The 20,535-nt window shown below is 43.5% G+C and overlaps 1 protein-coding gene across 3 annotated transcripts; it reads right to left on the bottom strand.

Annotated features, from left to right (window-relative positions):
- Nucleotides 1-2,748: 2,748 nt before the first annotated feature.
- per1b (period circadian clock 1b) lies at nucleotides 2,749-20,535 on the bottom strand. Of its 3 annotated transcripts, XM_034164509.1 has the most exons (21): nucleotides 20,376-20,535; nucleotides 12,883-13,717; nucleotides 11,808-12,049; nucleotides 11,497-11,618; nucleotides 10,844-11,045; nucleotides 10,549-10,743; nucleotides 8,682-8,760; nucleotides 7,704-7,810; nucleotides 7,460-7,613; nucleotides 7,088-7,364; nucleotides 6,891-6,999; nucleotides 6,433-6,583; nucleotides 6,233-6,351; nucleotides 5,962-6,108; nucleotides 5,503-5,832; nucleotides 4,573-4,874; nucleotides 4,090-4,530; nucleotides 3,810-3,993; nucleotides 3,390-3,600; nucleotides 3,148-3,298; nucleotides 2,749-3,062 (listed from the first exon to the last, which is right to left on the bottom strand). In XM_034164509.1, exons 2-21 carry the CDS (start codon nucleotides 13,272-13,274, stop codon nucleotides 2,778-2,780), a joined length of 4,200 nt encoding a protein of 1,399 aa, XP_034020400.1. In that variant the 5' UTR covers nucleotides 13,275-13,717; nucleotides 20,376-20,535; the 3' UTR covers nucleotides 2,749-2,777. The 3 variants fall into 3 exon arrangements, with proteins under 3 accessions (XP_034020400.1, XP_034020399.1, XP_034020401.1); XM_034164508.1 differs by having other exon boundaries at nucleotides 4,090-4,874; XM_034164510.1 differs by lacking the exon at nucleotides 12,883-13,717 and having other exon boundaries at nucleotides 4,090-4,874; nucleotides 20,376-20,534.

The raw sequence follows: 20,535 nt of genomic DNA, 5'->3' as shown, positions 1-20,535 counted from the left end.
GAAAGGAAAGGAAGGGGAAACAAGAGGGAAAGGTTAAAGAAGGCAGTTGGACACCTTTGTTGACCACCTTCAAGAGAGTACAACCCCCCCACCCCTCCAAAAAACATGGGCGATTGCACCAGCCTATACTCTGCCTTCACTTGACATCCTTGCATGGGGTCATTGACATCTGATCCACATTAGACCCACAAGAGCAGAATTCTGTGCAGAAAACTTAGTTTCGATAGCTTAGCTAATTCAGGAGATATCTAGGCGCGAATGCATTTTGGATGATGACCTCTAATTTGACCATGTACAAAAACCCATTACCTTGACATGACCTGTGTTGAAAGAGGATAGACCAAGTTTGTCAAAGTTGAATTGAAATGATCTTTAAGATTTCGCTGAAGAGAGGCAGTTACAATTGCCTCCTTCTGTTTCATAATGTTTTTGTATGCTTTTGTAGCAAGTTCAGACCCAGACATAAAAACGTCCCCATGAGCTACACTCGCCTGGTAGCACGTTGGTATCACGAGCAAGATGTCTGGTCTGGTTTTCAAACCCCATTGGAGGCATAAACATGTATGCTGCTCTGCTACAATTGGTGTCAGAAGTGGGATAGGATAAATGGACTGTGTTTATATGCTTTTCTATCTGAATCAGAAGCTCAAAGCACTTTACAATGATGCCTTGCATGCGCTTACTATACACCGAGAGCAACTTGGGGATTAAGAACCTTGTCCAAGGGTTCTTAGTGATTTTCCAGTCAGGTTGGGGTTTTTAACTGAGGATTCTCTGGTCTCGTCACCACCCCAGAAGTCCATGTAAGTTCTAGTTACACAACATAGTTTGCCAGTTTGTCATCTTGTTTAGTCTCAGAATGGAAATTCTGTTTGTCAATACTGTATGTTCACCCGCGCAATATACAAACAGATGGTACACAGCAATGTTAACACCAACATTACGTATATTATCCAGCAATGGTTGGATTGCCAGATTATGATTTGAAGTGTAGCTATATCCTGCTAGCTTTTAGTTAGCATTTTATTCTGTTTACATTGGGTTTGCTTTGCTAGCCTTTTGTTAGCATCAGAATCAGGTTTATTACCAAGTATGTGCTGGCATTCAAGGAATTTGCTTTGCTGAACTGGTGTAAAAATAAGGGCATGATTACGGAGACATAATATATGCACAGACTGAATTGAATGAGTATGGTGAACATTACATAGGTTTATGTCGTTAGCTTTGTATTCTGTTAGCTTTGCATTAGCGTTATGCTTGCTGTTTTATATGGTTTTTGCTTCACATATTAGGGGTCTTAAAAAAAATTTAATTAGCTTTATGTCTATGTTCCGTTAGCATGCTAATTCAACTAGTTTTAGATTCAATTGAACTTTTTGGTCAGTTTGATTTTAAATTTCTGGTGCAGTGATTAGCACTTTTAATCATACTTTCTGAACATGGCACTAGAAACTCCTTCTGAGGCAACGTCAACAAATATCTTCTGAGAAAACAAGTACAAAAAATGTGGTCCTTTCCTTTTCTAATGATCAAAGAAATGAAACGGCCATTCCTGAGAGTAAGCTCACCATATTTAATGAGCTATTGTGAGAATTAAATTACTTTAAATGCAGGAAACTGACAAATACAGCATGCTTAACCAAAATGGAACGTTGACACGGATAGTTTAAAATATGCCGAATTCTCCATCCAAATATATCCTTGTAATTTCACAGGGGAAGGTCCATCGTTAGAGCTTCAACAGAAAAGCACGCACTCTGCATAACGGTCCCCCACAGTGAGGCCGACGTAGAACAGTTTAATATCAGATCATAGAAGTTACAATTATCTTCGCATCGTAATTGTAAAGTGCAATGAAGTCAGTGTTTTTCGCTTTGGGTTTGTCTGTCAGAGGGTATGTCTTTTTTTAAGCTGTGGTCAATGTTGAGTAAGAGATTATTTTTGTTAGTGGCCGAACCACAGACTAGAATGAGAACAGTGCACATAAAAAAACAGCTTTACATTTAAAGGGATTTCAAATTGTTTTATTCTTTTTTTTGTACAAAGATTCCACAAAAATATTTAATAACTGTTGCGGACACCACTGATGTCAACGAGATACCACATGACCAGAATAGCGCCACAGAGAGGAGAAGATGGGGAACAGCAAGCAAACGGTTGTAAACACTTTCCAAACTCAAAATGTTCCTCAAAGTTCTCCTTCCACCGAAGAGCTCACAGCAAGTTAGTTGGATGTGTGTATTTTTTTCCCCTCATTACGGAGTGACGACAGCAGTCACTGATGCACGACTCTGACCCAGGAGGAACCTCGAAAGCCAATGCTGGTGTCCCGGCAAATGCCGCACTCAGAAAATCCTCTCTCTGTTCTCAGTGGATGGAAGTATAAAAAAAATATATATATACACAATGTTTACAAAATAAAGTCACTGTACACTTTGTTATTGAGTTCATGTGACTTTTTTGTTTCGATGAGCAGGCGTCCAAGACGGTGATCCTCACAGACATTCAACACAAGAAGAGACACCGGTGAGCAGGTCTACCACTGTCTGTCTGGACTGATGGACACTGTGGTGGAGCGGATCCATCTGCTGCGAATGTGTAAAGTGCACGTCCTCACGAATCATATTACAACACAACTCGATCAGCATCCATGATGTGCCATCATCAGTACTGGACGCTGAGAAATGACCTGTAGGTCCAAGTGTCCTGCAGAACCCGTTTTAACAAACGGGATGGGTGCAGAATTGTTTTGGACGTTCTTCATTTTTGGCTGTTGATTAATATGTCATCGCAGCTCCCGTCTTCTCTTCCGCACTTTCCGAGGACGTACTCTGCTCCTCGTCTTGCCTTTTGTTTCTGTTCTCTACTCCTGACTCCTCCTCTTTGTCCTCCTGATGGCCTTCATCCATGGCCGAGTCAGACTCGGACAGATATTTCTTGGTGTTGCTGGAGGTCGCCGCCTCCAGGGTCTTCAGCACGCTGCACAGCTCCATCTCGTGGCTCTCCACGTCGTACGGGGCAGCGGGAGGCGCGCAGGGGGGAGACCTGCACCCTGCACAGCTCTGGGAACAAAAGGGAAACATGAATGGACTACATCCGCATTGAACGTTCTGAAACAAACTGAAGATTTTGGCGTGTCACACTCACAGAGACGTTGATGGCTCGGGGGAGGCGCCCTGTGCGGATCCACGGGTGCACCTGGCTGAGCTCCTTCTTCTGCTCCTCGTTGAAGCGCGGCTGGTGTTTCTGCATACTGCTCAGGGCCTCACGGTCCTCTCGCAGCACCGTCTCCATGTCTCTGTGACACGGGACAGCAAAGCGTGACGCTGTCAGCCTTTGTTGATTTATTTTTCTAACGTATCTGGTGACATTTCACACAGTTGTCATACCTCACAGGCAGCTGGTATCTCATCATGACCTTCTCATCGGTGTTGGCCATTAGCAGCCAAATGGGATCCTGTAGGACACATTTAATAAACTGCTCCTCTCCATCTCCCACTGCGCTACTGCTGCCCCCTGCTGGCTCTTTGCGGGAGTGGTCATTCTCTGATGAGTCAATACTTCCAAAGTACTTGCTGGTGTGGCTGCCCCGGCTGCTGCCTGCGTGGATGACAGGATGAAAAGCAACTTTTAACACGAGTTGGTCTTCTCTGCTTATTGTTGCATAAAATGCTGTTGGTGACTCACAAGACAAATTTTTATGGATTTAAGGTGAAGGATAGTTTTAAATTTCATACATATTTGGCAACAACAAAAAGTTGACATTAAAAAAAAAAAAAAATATTTCAGAGGTATGATTAGTGACTGACTCATGCCGCTGGTGCCAGAGGAGCTGCAGCCATTAGAGCCGGACCCAGAACCCGAGGACCTCGTGCCCGAGGACCCCGTTCCAGAAGCCGCTGATCCGGTCCCTGAGCAAGAGTCTTCGTGCAGCAGCAGATCGAGCAGGTCACTGGAGGTGGACATGGCGTCGTTGGATTCATTGGTTTCGCCCTAATAGCATGAAAAAAAAGGAGTGGGGGGGGACTTTAATGCCTTTCTAACATTTCATTCTACCTCAAATTTTTCAAGATTATTAAAATAATGTACATTTTCATTCTCCTTGGACACGTCGTCAGAGCTCCTCTGGTTGGTCGAGCTCTGCACCCCAGCTGCTCCGCCCTGCACAGAAGGTGTCGCCTGCTGTGATGCTGCCAGTGCCGTGGCAACCTCCAACCGGTTGCTAGGTGACTCCTCCAGCTGCAGCAGGTTGAGAGGGGAGGAGCATCGGGACTGGAAGAGTGGAGATTCAACTCCCTCACGCTCAAGGGGAGTCTGAGTGTTGGACTGTGGGGTGCTGCTGCGGGACAGGGCACAAGCGCCTGGAATGGGCACGGGGTTAGGGATAATAGCGGGCGCTGCAGGTGGGGCAGCTACGGGGTAACCAAAGTTGGGGTTGTAGAACTGGCCGAGGGTGGCACCTGGCTGAGAGACGGGCGCTCCTATTTGGGGGAACATGTAGTTGGGTAGAACGAACGCCATCATGGGGGGAACCACCTGGGCTGTGTTGAAACGTGTCGGGTCTGCGAAGGGCACAAGCTGCGTGAGCGGTGGGTAAACTGGGTAGAATGGAAGCATGCCTGGGGCAAAAGGGGCAGAGGGGATGCTGGTCTGTGAGCCAACAGAGGGCCACGAGGAAGAGTTTGTGGGGGGTGCGAGGGGCATGTTGTGAGCCATGGGAGCTGTGCAGGTTGTGGGACCTCTGTGGGTCCCGGTTAGTCCCACGGAACTGTGCTGGTCAGATGACTCTTGATGCTTGAGCCTCTTACCGCCGCGGCCACGGCGATGACTGGTGCTGCCTCCTGCAGCTGGGTAGTCACGAGAACATCGAACTCCTGAGAAGGAAAAGGAAACAACAAAAGAAATTAGGTGTCAAACAGGAAGACATGATGAGACAGAAGCTGTGTCCAAATTCAGGGGCTGCATCCTCTTAAAGCTGAATTTATCGACTGGTGCGAATACGCCGTCACATTTTGAAGGCTCTTTGGAATGCCAAACGCACTTTCTATTCCCCGAAAATGAAGAATAGAACAGGTGTATTCTTCATGGCCCAAACATTCCCATGAGTCATTGTGCGAGCCCCACCCACCAAGAAAAAATGGTTGGTAAATATATATAAAAAGAGTGTTTTGGCCTGTATATGTACAATTATAAGTAGGTAACATTTATAATTCAAGAATAAACAAGAATTAAAAATGATGACTAAACTAGAGGTTACGGCCACTGCGCTAGGTCGTCACGGGGGTAGGGTCGGGACAAGCAATCACAAAGTGCTCCGTGGGCTATGAACAGTTGGTTCCATCTCTGCAGTCTTGAAAGGCCAGAGCTACATAAAACGCAGTGAGTGAATTGAGATGCAGACAGATAAGTACCAAGTAGTGAATCACAGTTTAACGCCATCTGCTCCGTTAGCAAGGGAGCTAAATAATGAAGATGAAGCACTCGGGATGAGTGTGGCGCTACCTCGTGACAGCGGGTTGGCAGTTGCGGTTTGGCAGTGCACAGTCGAAGAAGCAGTCTGGTCAAAAACATGGAGCTTGCTCAGGTCCTTGAAGCGGTCGAGGAACGCCTGCTCCTCCTGCTGCGTGTGGGCGGACAGCACCTCCTTCGTCAGACCCAGACGGCCTCCTCCGCCGCTGACACTTGAACTTCTCCGGCTGTCCCACTCTGGGTGGGCGGCTTGTGGCGGCGGCAGAGGTGGAGGCAAGGTAACTGCCGTGTTAGCGAGCGGTGTTGCTGTCGTGGTCGGACAAGGCAGCGTAGGAGTGGTAGGAGCCTCCTCCATGACGATATCTGTTAAAAAATGAGAGAGAGAAAAAAATGAACTCTTGAGAACTTTTTGTATGAAGTCAACAGCTGAACTCAAACCAAAATAAAATAAATTGTTTCGGAACAGAACGCCACCAAATAGAAACTGCTCACCAGACTCAGGCGGCTTCTTGTCTCCCACGTGGACGATGGTGCTGCTGAAACTACACTGGGATGTGACGGAGGCAACGCTCTTTGCCTTTTTGACCAAGGTCAGCGGAGGCAGAGGAGGTGGCTCCCCCACCAGGCCAACTGAAGCAACTACAAGAGAACAAAAGTTTGGTTACAATAATCATGCACATTCTTCTTCCCTGATTTTGATATTGTTAATTCCCCATTCTCAGTCTCATCTTGGCTAAAATGGTTCTATGTAACGGTACCATACCTTTAGTGCTGCCGTTAACCTCCTGCTGTTTGTCATCGTCTGAGGTGGATGAGGTGGTGCAGGAAGACGAACCGCATTTCCTTTTAACTGTGTTTGGAATGTTGCAGCTCTCCAAATACCTGGTTGGAGACACGTTTGAGCAAAACACCAAAACTCTGACAGCTGCAACCAGGATGTGACACCACAACACACACACACACCTTATGATGCTGTCCAGACAGTTGATTTGCTGGTATGAGTAGGCAGTAGGAGGCTCCTTCTGTACCAGAGGTGCAGGTACCAGGGTGTGTGGAGGTTTTGTCATGTCGGCTATCAGGCCTCTGACTGGGTCACTGAAGGTGCTCGCTGCACCTACAGCGGAACGGCAGAGCAGCAGAAACTGAGTCTCATCTTTTTGATGCTACACATGAAAATTATTTAAAAAGTTTATTGAACGCATATCTATCAACATGCAGTTTTGTGTGGATCTTGATAACCGTGACAGCAATTGCGCTGCATGCTCCTCTGGTTAGTCATGTTTTCCAAGTTTAACTGAACATTTTCTCATCTGTATAATCCAAATTATGTGTTTTGAGAAATAACAATTATTTGAAATGCTCATTTCTGGGACTCAGAGAGCAGATACACAACTGGGATGTGACCCAGCTTTGACAAATACCTGCGTGGATTTGTTTCCTGGGCGGTGGCCGGTTGCGGGACTCGATGAAAACCTGCTGTCCGTTAGTCTTCACCATGTGAACGTCTTTGCAAATCTGCTGGAAGGTCATCTGAAACAACCACACAATCGCTTGGTAAACAGCTTTTTGTTGTTCATTTCGTCTCCTCGACTAAAAGCTAGTTGTTGCTGAGACTCACCGGTTTGTGTGCGGCCACCATGGCGACGGCGTCTTCCGCGACTGGGCTGTTGCTGTCGCTGGAGGAGGTGGCCGAGGCGCTGAGGTGCTGCTGATGCGAGTGGCGAGATCCCCGCGAGCCGCTGGAGTCGAGCGAGCTATAGCCCTGAGAGCTGCCGCTGTGCACCGGCTGCACCAGGACCCGGTGGATCTGCTCGCTCAGCTGGACGACATCGGGCATGGCGGTCCGGCTCTCGCAGCTCGCTGGCGTGGTGAACACATCTTCATTCAGTGGACTCCTGAACAGCGGTAGCGAACGGACAGCCAAGCAGTGCTGATGAGCTTCAAGCTTACAGCATAGTGTTACGTTTTCCGAGTAAGTTATGAAACATACGTTCTGACTTTGTGCCGCCCGACAATGAATGACACCTTCCGACTCCAGGGGTTGACAAATGAAGACCAGCTGGTGTCGATGGTGAGGTATTCCCCATTGCGGGCGCACATCCTCAGAGGTGAATAGTCAAACGGCTGTCCGGCAAACTGAAAGACTGACACAAGAAAAGTGGTGAATTAAAAAAAATAAATAAAAAGATTCACATATTTTGCTTGTTCGTGAGAGCCGAGTTAAATGGACTCACTCTTTTCATGTATAGCCACCATCGTGGGCCTGTCTTCAGGGTGGATGTAGAGCAGGATGGGAGTTCCCACCAAGTCCTGAGGCAGATAGCCCAACAACGGCACTGCCCTGCACACACCAAGCAACAACAAACTGCCATCAGTTTACACTCATCCTCAGCGGGTTCAGAGGTTTTTTTTTTTTTTTTTTAGTAATTATTAGCTCACACTGGCAGGAAAAAAAACATGAAAAGAAATAAATGTGAAAACCACAGTGATGCTACTAGGCCCATCCGGACATGCAGGATTTATTCACAACATAAAAAGTAGCAGCCATCTATTTGTATGTAATGATTAATGTTTTCATGGTATCCATTGCAAAGAATGAAGCAATGCTCCCTCTGGGCTCTGAGCTTTTCTGTCCCTCGTTTTCATTCTTGGCCTCACAAATGGCAGCGACTTTCTAGAAATGATCCAGGCTAATTTTGCTTCTGACAGAGACTGTGATTGGCCTAGAATCAATATACATCTTTTTTTCGTCGTGTAGACAGACTTTAGACTTGTTAAAAGGCTCCAACGCCGTTCATTCTCCAGAGGAGGGAGGGTTGAGGAGGAGTGGCCGAGGAGGGAAACCTTGTTTACATCCTGAAGTGTTGCTCAAGTATGACATCTAGTGGCAGAAAAATCATTCATCGCACCTTTAACAATGGCTAAATAAAAATGAAATTGATGTTTCTGAAAAGGTATGGAGGGCCGATGGAAGGCTGAAAGTAACACAGTGAATAGCCTTAAAGTAAATATAATATTGTGAATGACAACATGTAACTCTGATGCAGTCCTTAAATAAAAGTTATTTTCAGATTGTGTTCAATTGTATTTGCAGCTGAATTTGTGCCATTTCAGTTTCCAGTGTCACTCGTCTCACTGTGTTCACCTGTATCATTCCGACACTGTACCCAGAATGCACCACAGCAGTGACCATAGCATGACTAGTTACTGACCTCTCGTCAACATCCTGGAAAAGGCAGCTGGGGGTGTGGCTGGTGGTAAAGATCCTCTTATCGGGTGGAATTCTGGGAGCTGCAAATATAACAGAATAGAAGCACGTTTGTAATCTGTAACTAACAAAACGAGGAGCTGGAGCCTGCATTTCTGTCGTAGTAATGCCATAGGTATTAAAGGCACTGCGCTGCCGTGGTTTGAATCATATTTATCTAATAGATTACAATTTGTTCATGTAAATGGGGAATCTTCTTCACAGACTAAGGTTAATTATGGAGTTCCACAAGGTTCTGTGCTAGGACCAATTTTATTCACTTTATACATGCTTCCCTTAGGCAGTATTATTAGACGGTATTGCTTAAATTTTCATTGTTACGCAGATGATACCCAGCTTATCTATCCATGAAGCCAGAGGACATACACCAATTAGCTAAACTGCAGGATTGTTCTTACAGACATAAAGACATGGATGACCTCTCAATTTCCTGCTTTTAAACTCAGATAAACACTGAAGTTATTGTACTTGGCCCCACAATCTTAGAAACATGGTATCTAACCAGATCCTTACTCTGGATGGCATTACCCCTGACCTCTAGTAATACTGTGAGAAATCTTGGAGTCATTTTTGATCAGGATATGTCATTCAAAGCACATATTAAACAATATGTACGACTGCTTTTTTGCATTTACGCACTATCTCTAAAATTAGAAAGGTCTTGTCTCAGAGTGATGCTGAAAAACTAATTCATGCATTTATTTCCTCTAGGCTGGACTATTGTAATTCATTATTATCAGGTTGTCATAAAGTTCCCTGAAAAGCCTTCAGTTAATTCAAAATGCTGCAGCTAGAGTACTACGGGGACTAGAAGGAGAGAGCATATCTTCACCCTATTGGCCTCTCTTCATTGGCTTCCTGTTAATTCTAGAATAGAATTTAAAATTCTTCTTCTTACTTATAAGGTTTTGAATAATCAGGTCCCATCTATCTTAGGGACCTCATAGTACCATATCACCACAATAGAGCGCTTCGCTCTCAGACTGCAGGTTACTTGTAGTTCCTAGGGTTTGTAAGAGTAGAATGGGAGGCACAGCCTTCAGCTTTCAGGATCCTCTCCTGTGGAACAGTCCAATTCAGATCAGGGAGACAGACACCCCTCTTACCTTTTAAGATTAGGCTTAAAACTTTTCCTTTTTGCTAAAGCTTATAGTAGGGCTGGATCAGGTGACCCTGAACCATCCCTTAGTTATGCTGCTATAGACTTAGACTGCTGGGGGTTCCCATGATGCACTGAGTGTTTCTTTCTCTTTTTGCTCTGTATGCACCACTCTGCATTTAATCATTAGTGATTGATCTCTGCTCCCCTCCACAGCATGTCTTTTTGCTGGTTCTCTCCCTCAGCCCCAACCAGTCCCAGCAGAAGACTGCCCCTCCCTGAGCCTGGTTCTGCTGGAGGTTTTCCTGTTAAAAGGGAGTTTTCCTTCCCACTGTCGCCAAGTGCTTGCGCACAGGGGGTCGTTTTGACCGTTGGGGTTTTTACGTAATTATTGTAGGCCTTGCCTTAAATAAAGCGCCTTGGGGCAACTGTTTCTTGTGATTTGGCGCTATATAAATAAAATTGATTGATTGATTGTAAAGACTTTTTGTGCTGTTGTGACTCATCTGATTATTTCGAGTTTATGTTTCCATCCATATTCAGAGGAATATGGTGACTCAAAACAATCAGCGAAACACCGGCTGTCATTTTCTTCTGCTTTCATTTGCAGACTTAATGTACCTCAAGAATATTTCAAATTAAAACATGTAGATAATAAGTTGATGACACTGTGAAACCCACTTATAATAAAGATACGGTGCAGTGACGCTACCTTCGTATCCAGAGTGGACCCTCTCGGCTATGAGCAGGCAGCAGGGCTGCGGCTCGGCAGCGTCAGAGTCTCTGATGGTCAGTTGGTACGGCGTGAGGCGAAAGGGGTAGTAGCGGATCTCACCGCCTCGGCTCCGGTCGGCACTGATTCGACAGAACATGGACTTCTCCTGAGTGCAGTCAACCAGAGGAGGAGCTGGAATCAGGTGCATCGAGAGAGAGTCAGTGCTGTGAGTAGCGTAAATAGTATTTCATAAATTTTTTTCTTCCCCAAAATTTCTCTGCATTGAGCTCACCGGAACCGATGCAGGAAGCCCAAGAAGGCAGGCGGCAGGGCGCCGTGCTGCTGTAGAACGTGCTGATGTCCTGCGGGGCCAAAAGCTCAGAAAACATCGTCCCCTGCAGACACTCAGGTTTACAGCGCAGCAGAGATGATCCTTGGGGTGACACATACACAATTTTCCCAGATAGGAACGACACCGCCATGGAGAAGGTGTCCTGGAAAGACCAGAAGAATTTCCCCACCAGGTTAGTCACTGTGTCATTTAATTTTATCTGTCACGGCAGTATAAACACATTCTGGTCATACTGTCCATCATAAACCATTCTTGGCTAATGGTTGTTGAGGAAAAATAAATAATTTGATCCTTCTTAATATGCAAATATATGGACCGACCAACCGTCAAATCTAATCAGCTTCTCTTCTCCTTAGTGTGTACTTACAGTGCACGTTTGACAGGTCTACTATGTATGAACAAGTTATTGTGTTCACAAGAATGTGTAAACACAGATAGCCTGATGGCAGCTGGATAACATAACACCCTTCATTCTATTAGGATCAAGTCCAGTAGTATGAAGATGGAAAAAGCTGATGCCACACTGAAATACTTCAAGTGTCATCAGGCCACGAGTGAAAAACAGCTGTTGTTCAGCTTTGTTCTGAACTTACGGTGTTTTTTAGGGTGTACTCTGAGGTGATATTGTCCAGTTCCTCTATTGTGAACGTAGATAAGTCCAGGCTGCAGCCGTGGCACTCTTCCACACTCCACTGGTGGTAGTACTCCTTGTTGGCTGGAAGGACACGCACACAATTATTAGCTTAGCTTACATTATTTTTGCACAAGCAAATGAGCACAGACACATAAAAAAGGGCAGTGACTTAAAATGTATCAGTAATTTTGACCTTGTCCTGACATCTTCAATTCACTGTTGAATTCTGAGTGCCACTTTAATAAGATGCACGCGGAGTCGTGCCCTCACCTCGAACCTGTCGCACACATTGCAGGGCATATTTGAGAGCGGTTATGGTGCTGGACTGGCCCTTGTTCTTGCGCTCGGCTGGCAGGCGGAGCTTGAGCTCCTTGATAGCCTTCATTAGCTCTTTGTGGGTCTGAAGCCTCGCCGATTGGTCGCTGCTGCAGCCGGACGTGGACGGTGGGTCCTGCTCGGAGCTTGCTGACAGCAGGCTGTAGGCCAGTGAGCTGCTGGGGGGTGAGTTGGAGCTGAGAAAAACAAAGTTGAGATAACGGTGAATGTCAGTTTTTAGATGATAAACTCTTAGCATCGTTAAATGCTTGTGATGGTTACAGTTCAGCTGACAAGTTTGTTGTTTCAGCAGCTCGATATACGGTGATCTCGTTTACAGTTGAACCCTGGAGCGGCGTGACTGCCAGCAGGAAGCAAGCAGCTTGTAGCCTGGTACTTTGAGGATCTTTATGACTGACTCTTGGAAATTACGAAGCGTTCTGGATCCAAGATTTTGGAAGCCGGGATCAGGCTTTATCTGATCAGAAATTAATTTACGTGAATGAAACTGTAGGTGAAGCTCTGCTTGTTAGTTTTTTTTTTTAAAGACATGCTACATTTGAATTTTGAACTGAACCTGAAAGAAAAGGCAAAAGGAGCAAAACCACAAATATTAAGGAATAAATAAGGTTTGCAGTTTATTTTCCATTTAATTTTGTGAAAGAAGTGAATCCAATCCAAATCCACCTCAAAATGTAATCACTTGCTTCCACTTCAAACCAACATACTGCTACAAAAGTTAAAAAAAAAAAGCATAAAAAAATCCATCAACATCTTTGCAAGTTATCTTGTGCACATGACACACAAACTGAGGAAAAGCCGTTGCACCAAAAGTATCAATTCTGTTTGTCTTCTGCTTGGATGCTCCACTTTGTTTCCCAACATCAACATGAAAATGTGAAATTAAAATTCCACAGCATGTGTATTCCTGGAACATTAGAATTTTGAGTCGTTGTGGGGGGCAAAAGCCAAAACAGAAGCCACCTGGATGTGTAAAATGAAACTCTGACATCATCTTCGTCTTTCTTACCTCTTGTTGCTGTCTGTGGTTTCAATCATGCCCGAGTCCTTGCCGTTCGATGAGCTTTGCGAGCTGCGTGTGGACTGGCGCCCGCGGGACCCGTTCTCCCTCTCCATTCCACCCTCGCTCTCCCTCTCTCCAGAGTCATTCCCGCTGGAGAGGCCGTCCATATCGTCGGAGGTGGGACCCCTCCGGTTGCTGGGCGAGCCACTGCTGGGAGAAGAACCTCCTCTGGCGCCAACAGCTCGGTCCTGGTTGGTGACATTGGTACTGAGCTGACCACTGTTGGGTTTTGGGGAGTTTAATCCTGCAGAGTCTGTTTCTAGCTCAGTGTTTTCCACAGCAGCTACTCGCCCCCGAGTGTTGGTGCTGGCCAATGATTTAGAGTTCTCATAACTCATATTAGATTAGGACACAGCTGAAGAATCAGCCAAGGTGAACAAAAGGATCCTACGATTTTTAAGTGGGACTACTGTCTTTGCACAAGTGGATCATTGTTGTGAGCTGACTGACAGAAACGACTGAGATAAATCTACTGATGAGACAAAAAAGTTGAGTGGAAACCCACCCGTCTCTGAGGAGTCAGGCGGCTACAACCACAGTTTTTCCAAAAGGTGCCAAGTGATGTTTGAAGTATCTTAACCAAGAGCAAGTGTCTGTCTTAGCATTGGTGAGAAAAAAAAAAAAAAAAAATGAATCTGCAATTATGAAACAGCCTTGGCGTAAGTCCTCCAACAGATGGGAGAGTGAGAAAAACAGCTCGGTTGGAAGCAAAAAAATATTTTTCAGTCTAATGCTTTTCTCACCTCTTCTGAGATGCACAGCTCTAAGTGCCTAAAGCCACCTGAGATGACAGAAACAGAGAGAAATAAAGTTAGCTGGTTGATTATGAAGGGCAAAAAAGGAAGAAAATAAAAATCAGCACTCACAATTTTAACAGGTTGTCTTCCACATAAGGAGGCGTGGCCTGTTTTTTTACCTAAACAATCTGCAATATAATCTTGACCGCAGAATAAAAATAATCTCCTGCTGCTATTTGCATGTAAGTGCGAACGTATGCACCTCATCGTGGAAAACAGGTGACCATGTGCTAATGCCGTAATCACATGGGACATTTGTTAGTCGTCATTGATTAGTCTACTTTTACCAGGAGGGCAGCCAAAACAAAGAGTACACCAGGAGGAGGGAGCAAAGATCACATCACTGGACCTGTGACAAATCTAGGCTTGCTTTTCAAATAGTACCTCAAAGTATAAACCTGTCCACTACCTACGCAAGAAATGGTGGACAGCTATTTATTCCACAGATGGGAGAAAAACCCTGTAATCCTTTAAGCTGTTCAGACGCAACCACAAGACAACACAATCGTCAGCGCCTTCATTTTTAGTCACCCGGCTGCCCTACAACCCTCTTTACCAACTTGTCCAGGACAGGTAATTCATATATACTACAGCTTCCTGACGCACTTGTCAACACGGCTGAGGAGACAAACTGAGCATGGGCCAGCAACAGAAGAGATCTCATTAGATCTGACAAGACAATAACACTGTCACCGAATAACTCACTCACTGCAGGAAGCGCAACAAACACAACAAGTGCAGATATCTTCCTGCTGAACATAAACTGCCATTCTGTTTGGTCACATGGATGATGCACACATGCAAAAAAAACTATGTGTGCAATGCCCGAACCAGGTGGAGAAGGAACAATTATAATCTATATTATAATAACCAAGTAGCCTCTGTGTGCGTGATCATGCAAAAAACCAGGGAGAGCTGACATTTGCTGTTGGATATGTTTATGTATTTCGGCTCAAAGTTGAACGCATCGAAAACAGAAAGTTGATAGGACTATTTTTGGAGAAATTTATATAATTAGTAATTTTTTCTCTCTTTTCAAACATGCTAAACATGGTCCTGGTTATGTGGATTCCCATACATGGAGTGCTTGCCAAAAATGTTAGAAAAGTAAGGACATAATTTAAATATTTCATTTACTCTAAAATGCCTAAAACAATTTAAGTATCTTTACAATTTGAGGAAAAAAAAAAGAAGTTAGGCTTTCCCATTGACCACTAATTATAACACGCACAATGCATTCTTACAAAATGCATATCCTGAAATTACATTTCAGTTTTACACACGCTGAGGACATCACCTCAGTGGATGCATCTCATAAAGCAAGCAGAAGTCTAAATATACTCTTCTGTGACATATGGCACAAATTATATGGTTTCAGGCTTAAACGGGACAGTTTCTACATGAACAAAGAGAACTGTGAGTCTGTGAGGGTGATTAACATGAGAGTTGATTAAAAAGAAATGGATTTGACACACTATGACCACTTTAATGAAAATGTTCCATCCTCCACCTTTATTTAAGAAATCTGCAATAAAAATTGTATAGTGTCAGGCTAATCAATGAATCAGTTTTGCACTGTTAATTCATTACAAACACATGCAGCTGCAAGTTTTTTAAGCGTATTATAATACGCAATGCAGTAATACTTTGCAGCAGGTCTTTGACCCACTGATGATAAAATTAGAATAAAGCCCCACTGAACATGAAGCTGAACTGTCACTCTACAGCCGCAGGTGGCGCTCAGTGGGCAAACACGCCAACTTTTTCTGCTCACCAAAACGTCCGAATCCACTTCAGACGAAAAAAAACAAACAAAAAAAAACACACACACACACACATCAGAAAACATCAGTTATTTATTTATTCCTAAGTGCCAGTGAGTATTGCGGCACCGTGAACCGCTCCATCAGGAGGCGCTGCATTGACACGCGGCGGCACGTGTCCGAGGCAGTGGTTTTCCGCGAGCCACGCCGGCTGCTGATTGGTCGCCGGGCCGACCAATGTGTCCGCGCGCACTGCTGTGACGGCGCCGCGGAGGAGGAGGAGATGGAGAGTCGCGCGCGCAGGCGGGGCTGCCACGCGAGCTCCGTGGACAAATGCGCGCTGGAGAGAACATGCGCAAAGCGAAGGATCGGACAGAAGGTTTTCAAACAAAGACGCAGTTTGAATGTGGAGGTTTAAGGGGACTTTCTGTGGCAATGTTTAAAGAGATCAGTCGAGTATGATCGAGGTTTCACCTTAAATAGCCTCATCATGCAACAATTCTGTGTGTGTGCATGTAGAAACCAGCACATGCAATCAATATTCAACCCCGACATGGTTTGTTTTGGATCTCTGTGCCATTTGCAATGCAAAGTCCATATTTATTTAAAAACAAACAAAAACGAGAGCACTGCACTCAGAGCGCAAACCTCTGCCAACACCTTGGAAAAAATGTCAAGGTCAAACTCTTTTTAATGCTAAAATCAAATAACCGCAAAATCTGCAATACAGATCAGATGCGGCTCAAACGTAAGTCTGTTCACTGAGAGTGCCAGTTTGCACCTCATTGTCAAAAATGAGAGTGATCGAGGCACTTCTGATTGAGATGTAATGCAAAATGTACACCAAATGGGCTTTTCAGTATTAGATTCAAATGTCTATAAAATCCACAATCTGGATCAGATCCGGATCAGACTTTGACAGGTGATAGTGAGTGCCAGTTTGCACCTCACTTTCAAATATAAGAGTGACTGGGGTGAGTTTGATTAAGATATAATGTAAAATATACATGGGGTTTTAAAGGTTCAATTTTAATGCCCACAAAATCTGTAATCTGAATCAGATTCAAACTTTGTCAGTCAACAGAGGATACCATCCTACATAATGCACTCAAATATGAAAGAAATTTATCTTTTTTGACAGAGTTACGAATTTTTGAAATTTTGCTCAATATTAAAGGATAGGGTTTTTTCCTGACTTTGACCTTTGACCTAGAAAACTGAATCAGTTCTTGCCTATCAGGATATAAATTATCTGGAAAATTTCATAACAATATACAACCCCAATTCCAGTGAAGTTGGGATGTTGTGTAAAATGTAAATAAAAACAGAATATGATTTGCAAATCCTCTTCAACCTATATTCAATTGAATACACCACAAAGACAAGATATTTAATGTTCAAACTGACAAACTTTATTGTTTTTGTGCAAATATTTGCTCATTTTGAAATGGATGCCTGTAAAACATTTAAAAAAAGCTGGGACAGTGGTATGTTTACCACTGTGTTACATCACCTTTCCTTCTAACAACACTCAATAAGCCTTTGGGAACTGTGGACGTTGATTGTTGAAGCTTTGTAGGTGGAATTCTTTCCCCATTCTTGATTGATGTACGACTTCAGTTGTTCAACAGACCGGGGTCTCCATTGTCGTATTTTGTGCTTCATAACGCACCACACATTTTCAATGGGCGACAGGTCTCGACTGCAGGCGGGCCAGTCTAGTACCCGCACTCTTTAACTACGAAGCCACACTGTTGTAATACGTGCAGAATGTGGCTTGGCATTGTCTTGTTGAAATAAACAGGGACGTCCCTGGAAAAAATGTTGCTTGGATGCAGCATGTATTGCTCCAAAACCTGGATGTGCCTTTCAGCATTGATGGTGCCATCACAGATGTGTAAGTTGCCCATGCCATGGGCACTAACACACCCCCATACCATCACAGATGCTGGCTTTTGAACTTTGCGCTGGTAACAATCTAGATGGTCTTTTCCCTCTTTTGTCCAGAGGACATGACATCCATGATTTCCAAAAACAATTTGAAATGCAGGCTCATCAGACCACAGCACACTTTTCCATGCTGCGTCTGTCCATTTCAAATGAGCTTGGACCCAGAGAAGACGGCGGCGTTTCTGGATGTTGTTGATGTATGACTTTCACTTTGCATGGTCGAGTTTTAACTTGCACTTGTAGATGTAGCGATGAACTGTGTTAACTGGCAATGATTTTCTCAAGTGTTCCTGAGCCCAAACGGTAAGACCCTTTACACAATGCCGCCTGAAGGATCAAAGGTCGGAAGCATTCAATGTTGGTTTTCAGCCTTGCTGCTTATGTGGAGAAAGTTCTCCAGATTCTCTGAAATGTCTGATTATATTATGGACTGTAGATGATGAAATCCCTAAATTCCTTGCAACTGAACATTGAGAAACATTGTTCATAAACTGTTGGACTATTTTTTCATGCAGTTGTTCACAAAGTGGTGATCCTTGCCTGTTCTTAAACTGTTGGACTATTTTTTCATGCAATTGTTCACAAAGTGGTGATCCTTGCCCCATCTTTACTTGTGAATGGCTGAGCCTTTTGGGGATACTCCTTTTATACCCAATCATGACACACAATTAGTGTCCTCAGTTCCCAAACGCTTATTGAGTGTTGTTCGACGGAAAGGTGATGTAACACAGTAGTACACATACAACTGTCCCAGCTTTTTTGAAACATGTTGCAGGCCTCCATTTCAAAATTAGCAAATATTTGCACAAAAACAATAAAGTTTATCAGTTTGAACATTAAATATCTTGTCTTTGTGGTGTATTCAACTGAATATAGTTTGTATTCTGTTTTTATTTACATTTCACACAATGTCCCAACTTCACTGGAATTGGGGTTGTATGAAAAACTGTGGGTTCCAGGCTGTTCACAAACAAACATGGGCAAAAACAACCTCCCCCAATGAAGGTTGGTAACAAACCTGCTCCTTGGTACAATTTCTTAACTGATACGTATGCATGAAATTAGCAACAAATATTGCTTTAACAATTTTTCTATGGTGATGATTCTGGATGTGATCATTCCACTACTTACTAAAAAATACCACAAATCCACAATATAAACAAAGTATACTTATGAATGCTGCTACTATTCAACCCTGAACTGTGACTGGATAATATGCAAAGTGTGAAGTGTTTAAATGGAGCCACTGTACATAATCACAGCATTGATTTAAGTGCAAGAAATCCAGTTAACCTGTTCACAAAATGTGATAAAGAAAGGATGCTTTACTGAAATGTGCAGTCAGGCCCTTAACAATGGATAAAGTGCAATAAACAATATGTAGTGGTGCGGGGAACCTGCAAGAAACCTGAAATGGTGCATGTCAAATGTACAACAGAAATAACTGAGGTGGAAGACAAATGGAAGACATGAGAATCAGGATGTAAATTGCCATAACCACCCATAAATTAATAACTTTAAACTTCAAGCCAATCCTTATGACCCATCAGGTCACCAATTCCACTAAAGCTGTTGTTTTCTTTGCCAAGAACATGCTCTGCTCTTCTGAGTCACAACTTTTTACTTTTAACATTTTAATGCAATTTATTCCAGCAAAAACTTGACTTTGAGGAGGGTAGCCCTGTACCCCTACCAGTGCTGGTAAAAGGTCATGCACATATATATATTTTTAAATAACTAACTTTTTTAATTAACTGCCCCCTCCCCATGCAGATTTTGCTGGTGATCATTTTCCAATGGGTGGAGAATGCTTACCCCTACTCATTCTACACCATAAACATACTTGTATGTTCCCATTTCTGCAAGGTAATATCTCAAAAATAATAAAGTGTACAATCTTGTACTTCTCCAACTTATAAGGGCATGTAACAAGCACAAACTGATTAAATTTGGGTGAACTTTAATGCATAGGATCAAACAAAAATCCAACTTTGTTTATGCGTATGTAACGTTCCACAGTTGTGTCTGCCACCTGCTGGATGCAGCACTTACTTTCTCACTGATCTCACAACTCAGGATAGCAACTGCAGGGAGTAGCACATTGCCCATTATGTAGCCACACAATAGAACGAGAAAATAAAAGTGAAATTAAACAAAAATTTTGTTGATACTGCAAATTACTGTTAGCAAATTCAAATTACTGCTTTGAAATATTTTTGAAACACATGCATTTTGAACACTTTCAGATTCTGCATGAAAAGGAAGACATCATGTGCTGCCATCCAACAATTACTGATGCAACATTTAAAAGCTGCAGTAAGTGGAGGATTTGTACATGCAGTGGCAGGTACGCTGCTTGTGTAGAGATTTGATGACAGCCAAATGCTGTAATACAATAAATAACAACAATAATAAAATAAAAATAAATGTGCATGTTTGCAATTTTAAGAAGTTGTTTATTTTAAAGATGCAGGAGACGTACGGCTGTTTTTTCTCTTTCTATCACGAGATTTGGCAACACAGATGTAGTCAGCTGATTAGATTACTCAGATTTGTGACCATCACAGCGTTAACAAGGACATGTCACTGTTAGCAGTCTTTAACCCATACAGTACACAGTATTAACCCATTACAGGTGTTTTATTTTTGCAGATCTGTTATTACATTTGTGCAACACTCACATGCATGTGCAATCTTACATACAAATAATTCAAATTGACGAGCTCAAGGGCGCAAAATAAGACTAATTTTAAAAATACGCCACGTCATTGTTCCATTACTGTTTTGTTTTTACCAGTTAACACAACACAATATTTAAATAGGATATCGGAGCTAGCATACAAAGCTATTAGCATGCTAGCGCAGCTGTCACCCACTCACAAAAACAAAATAAAAACACACACACAGCTCTTCAAACCGCCCAGCTTACCTTAAATGTGCCTTAAAACGCTGTGTTAATAGATCAGCAGGTTAGGTATTCCACGATATAACGAGCGCTTAACAATACGTAGCAAAAATCTGGCGGCGCTGACTGTCTTCTCTTTGACGCGCTCAGACATTTTTGTCCACCTCCCGACAACAGTTTACAC

Source organism: Thalassophryne amazonica, chromosome 23 (genome assembly GCF_902500255.1).
Source record: "Thalassophryne amazonica chromosome 23, fThaAma1.1, whole genome shotgun sequence".
Lineage (NCBI taxonomy): Eukaryota > Metazoa > Chordata > Actinopteri > Batrachoidiformes > Batrachoididae > Thalassophryne > Thalassophryne amazonica.
The sequence above is the reverse complement of the archived record's forward strand: the minus strand, read 5'-3'. Positions and strand labels throughout refer to the sequence as shown.

Bases quoted from the DNA above. Each gene is read 5' to 3' on its own strand.
- per1b (XM_034164508.1), bottom strand. From the start codon at position 13,274: ATGAGTTATGAGAACTCTAAATCATTGGCCAGCACCAACACTCGGGGG. The intron at 11,619-11,807 runs GTGAGGGCACGA...GTGTCCTTCCAG, and splicing joins ATGTGTGCGACAGGTTCGAG to CCAACAAGGAGTACTACCAC. The intron at 8,761-10,548 runs GTAGCGTCACTG...TTATATTTGCAG, and splicing joins GGTCCACTCTGGATACGAAG to CTCCCAGAATTCCACCCGAT.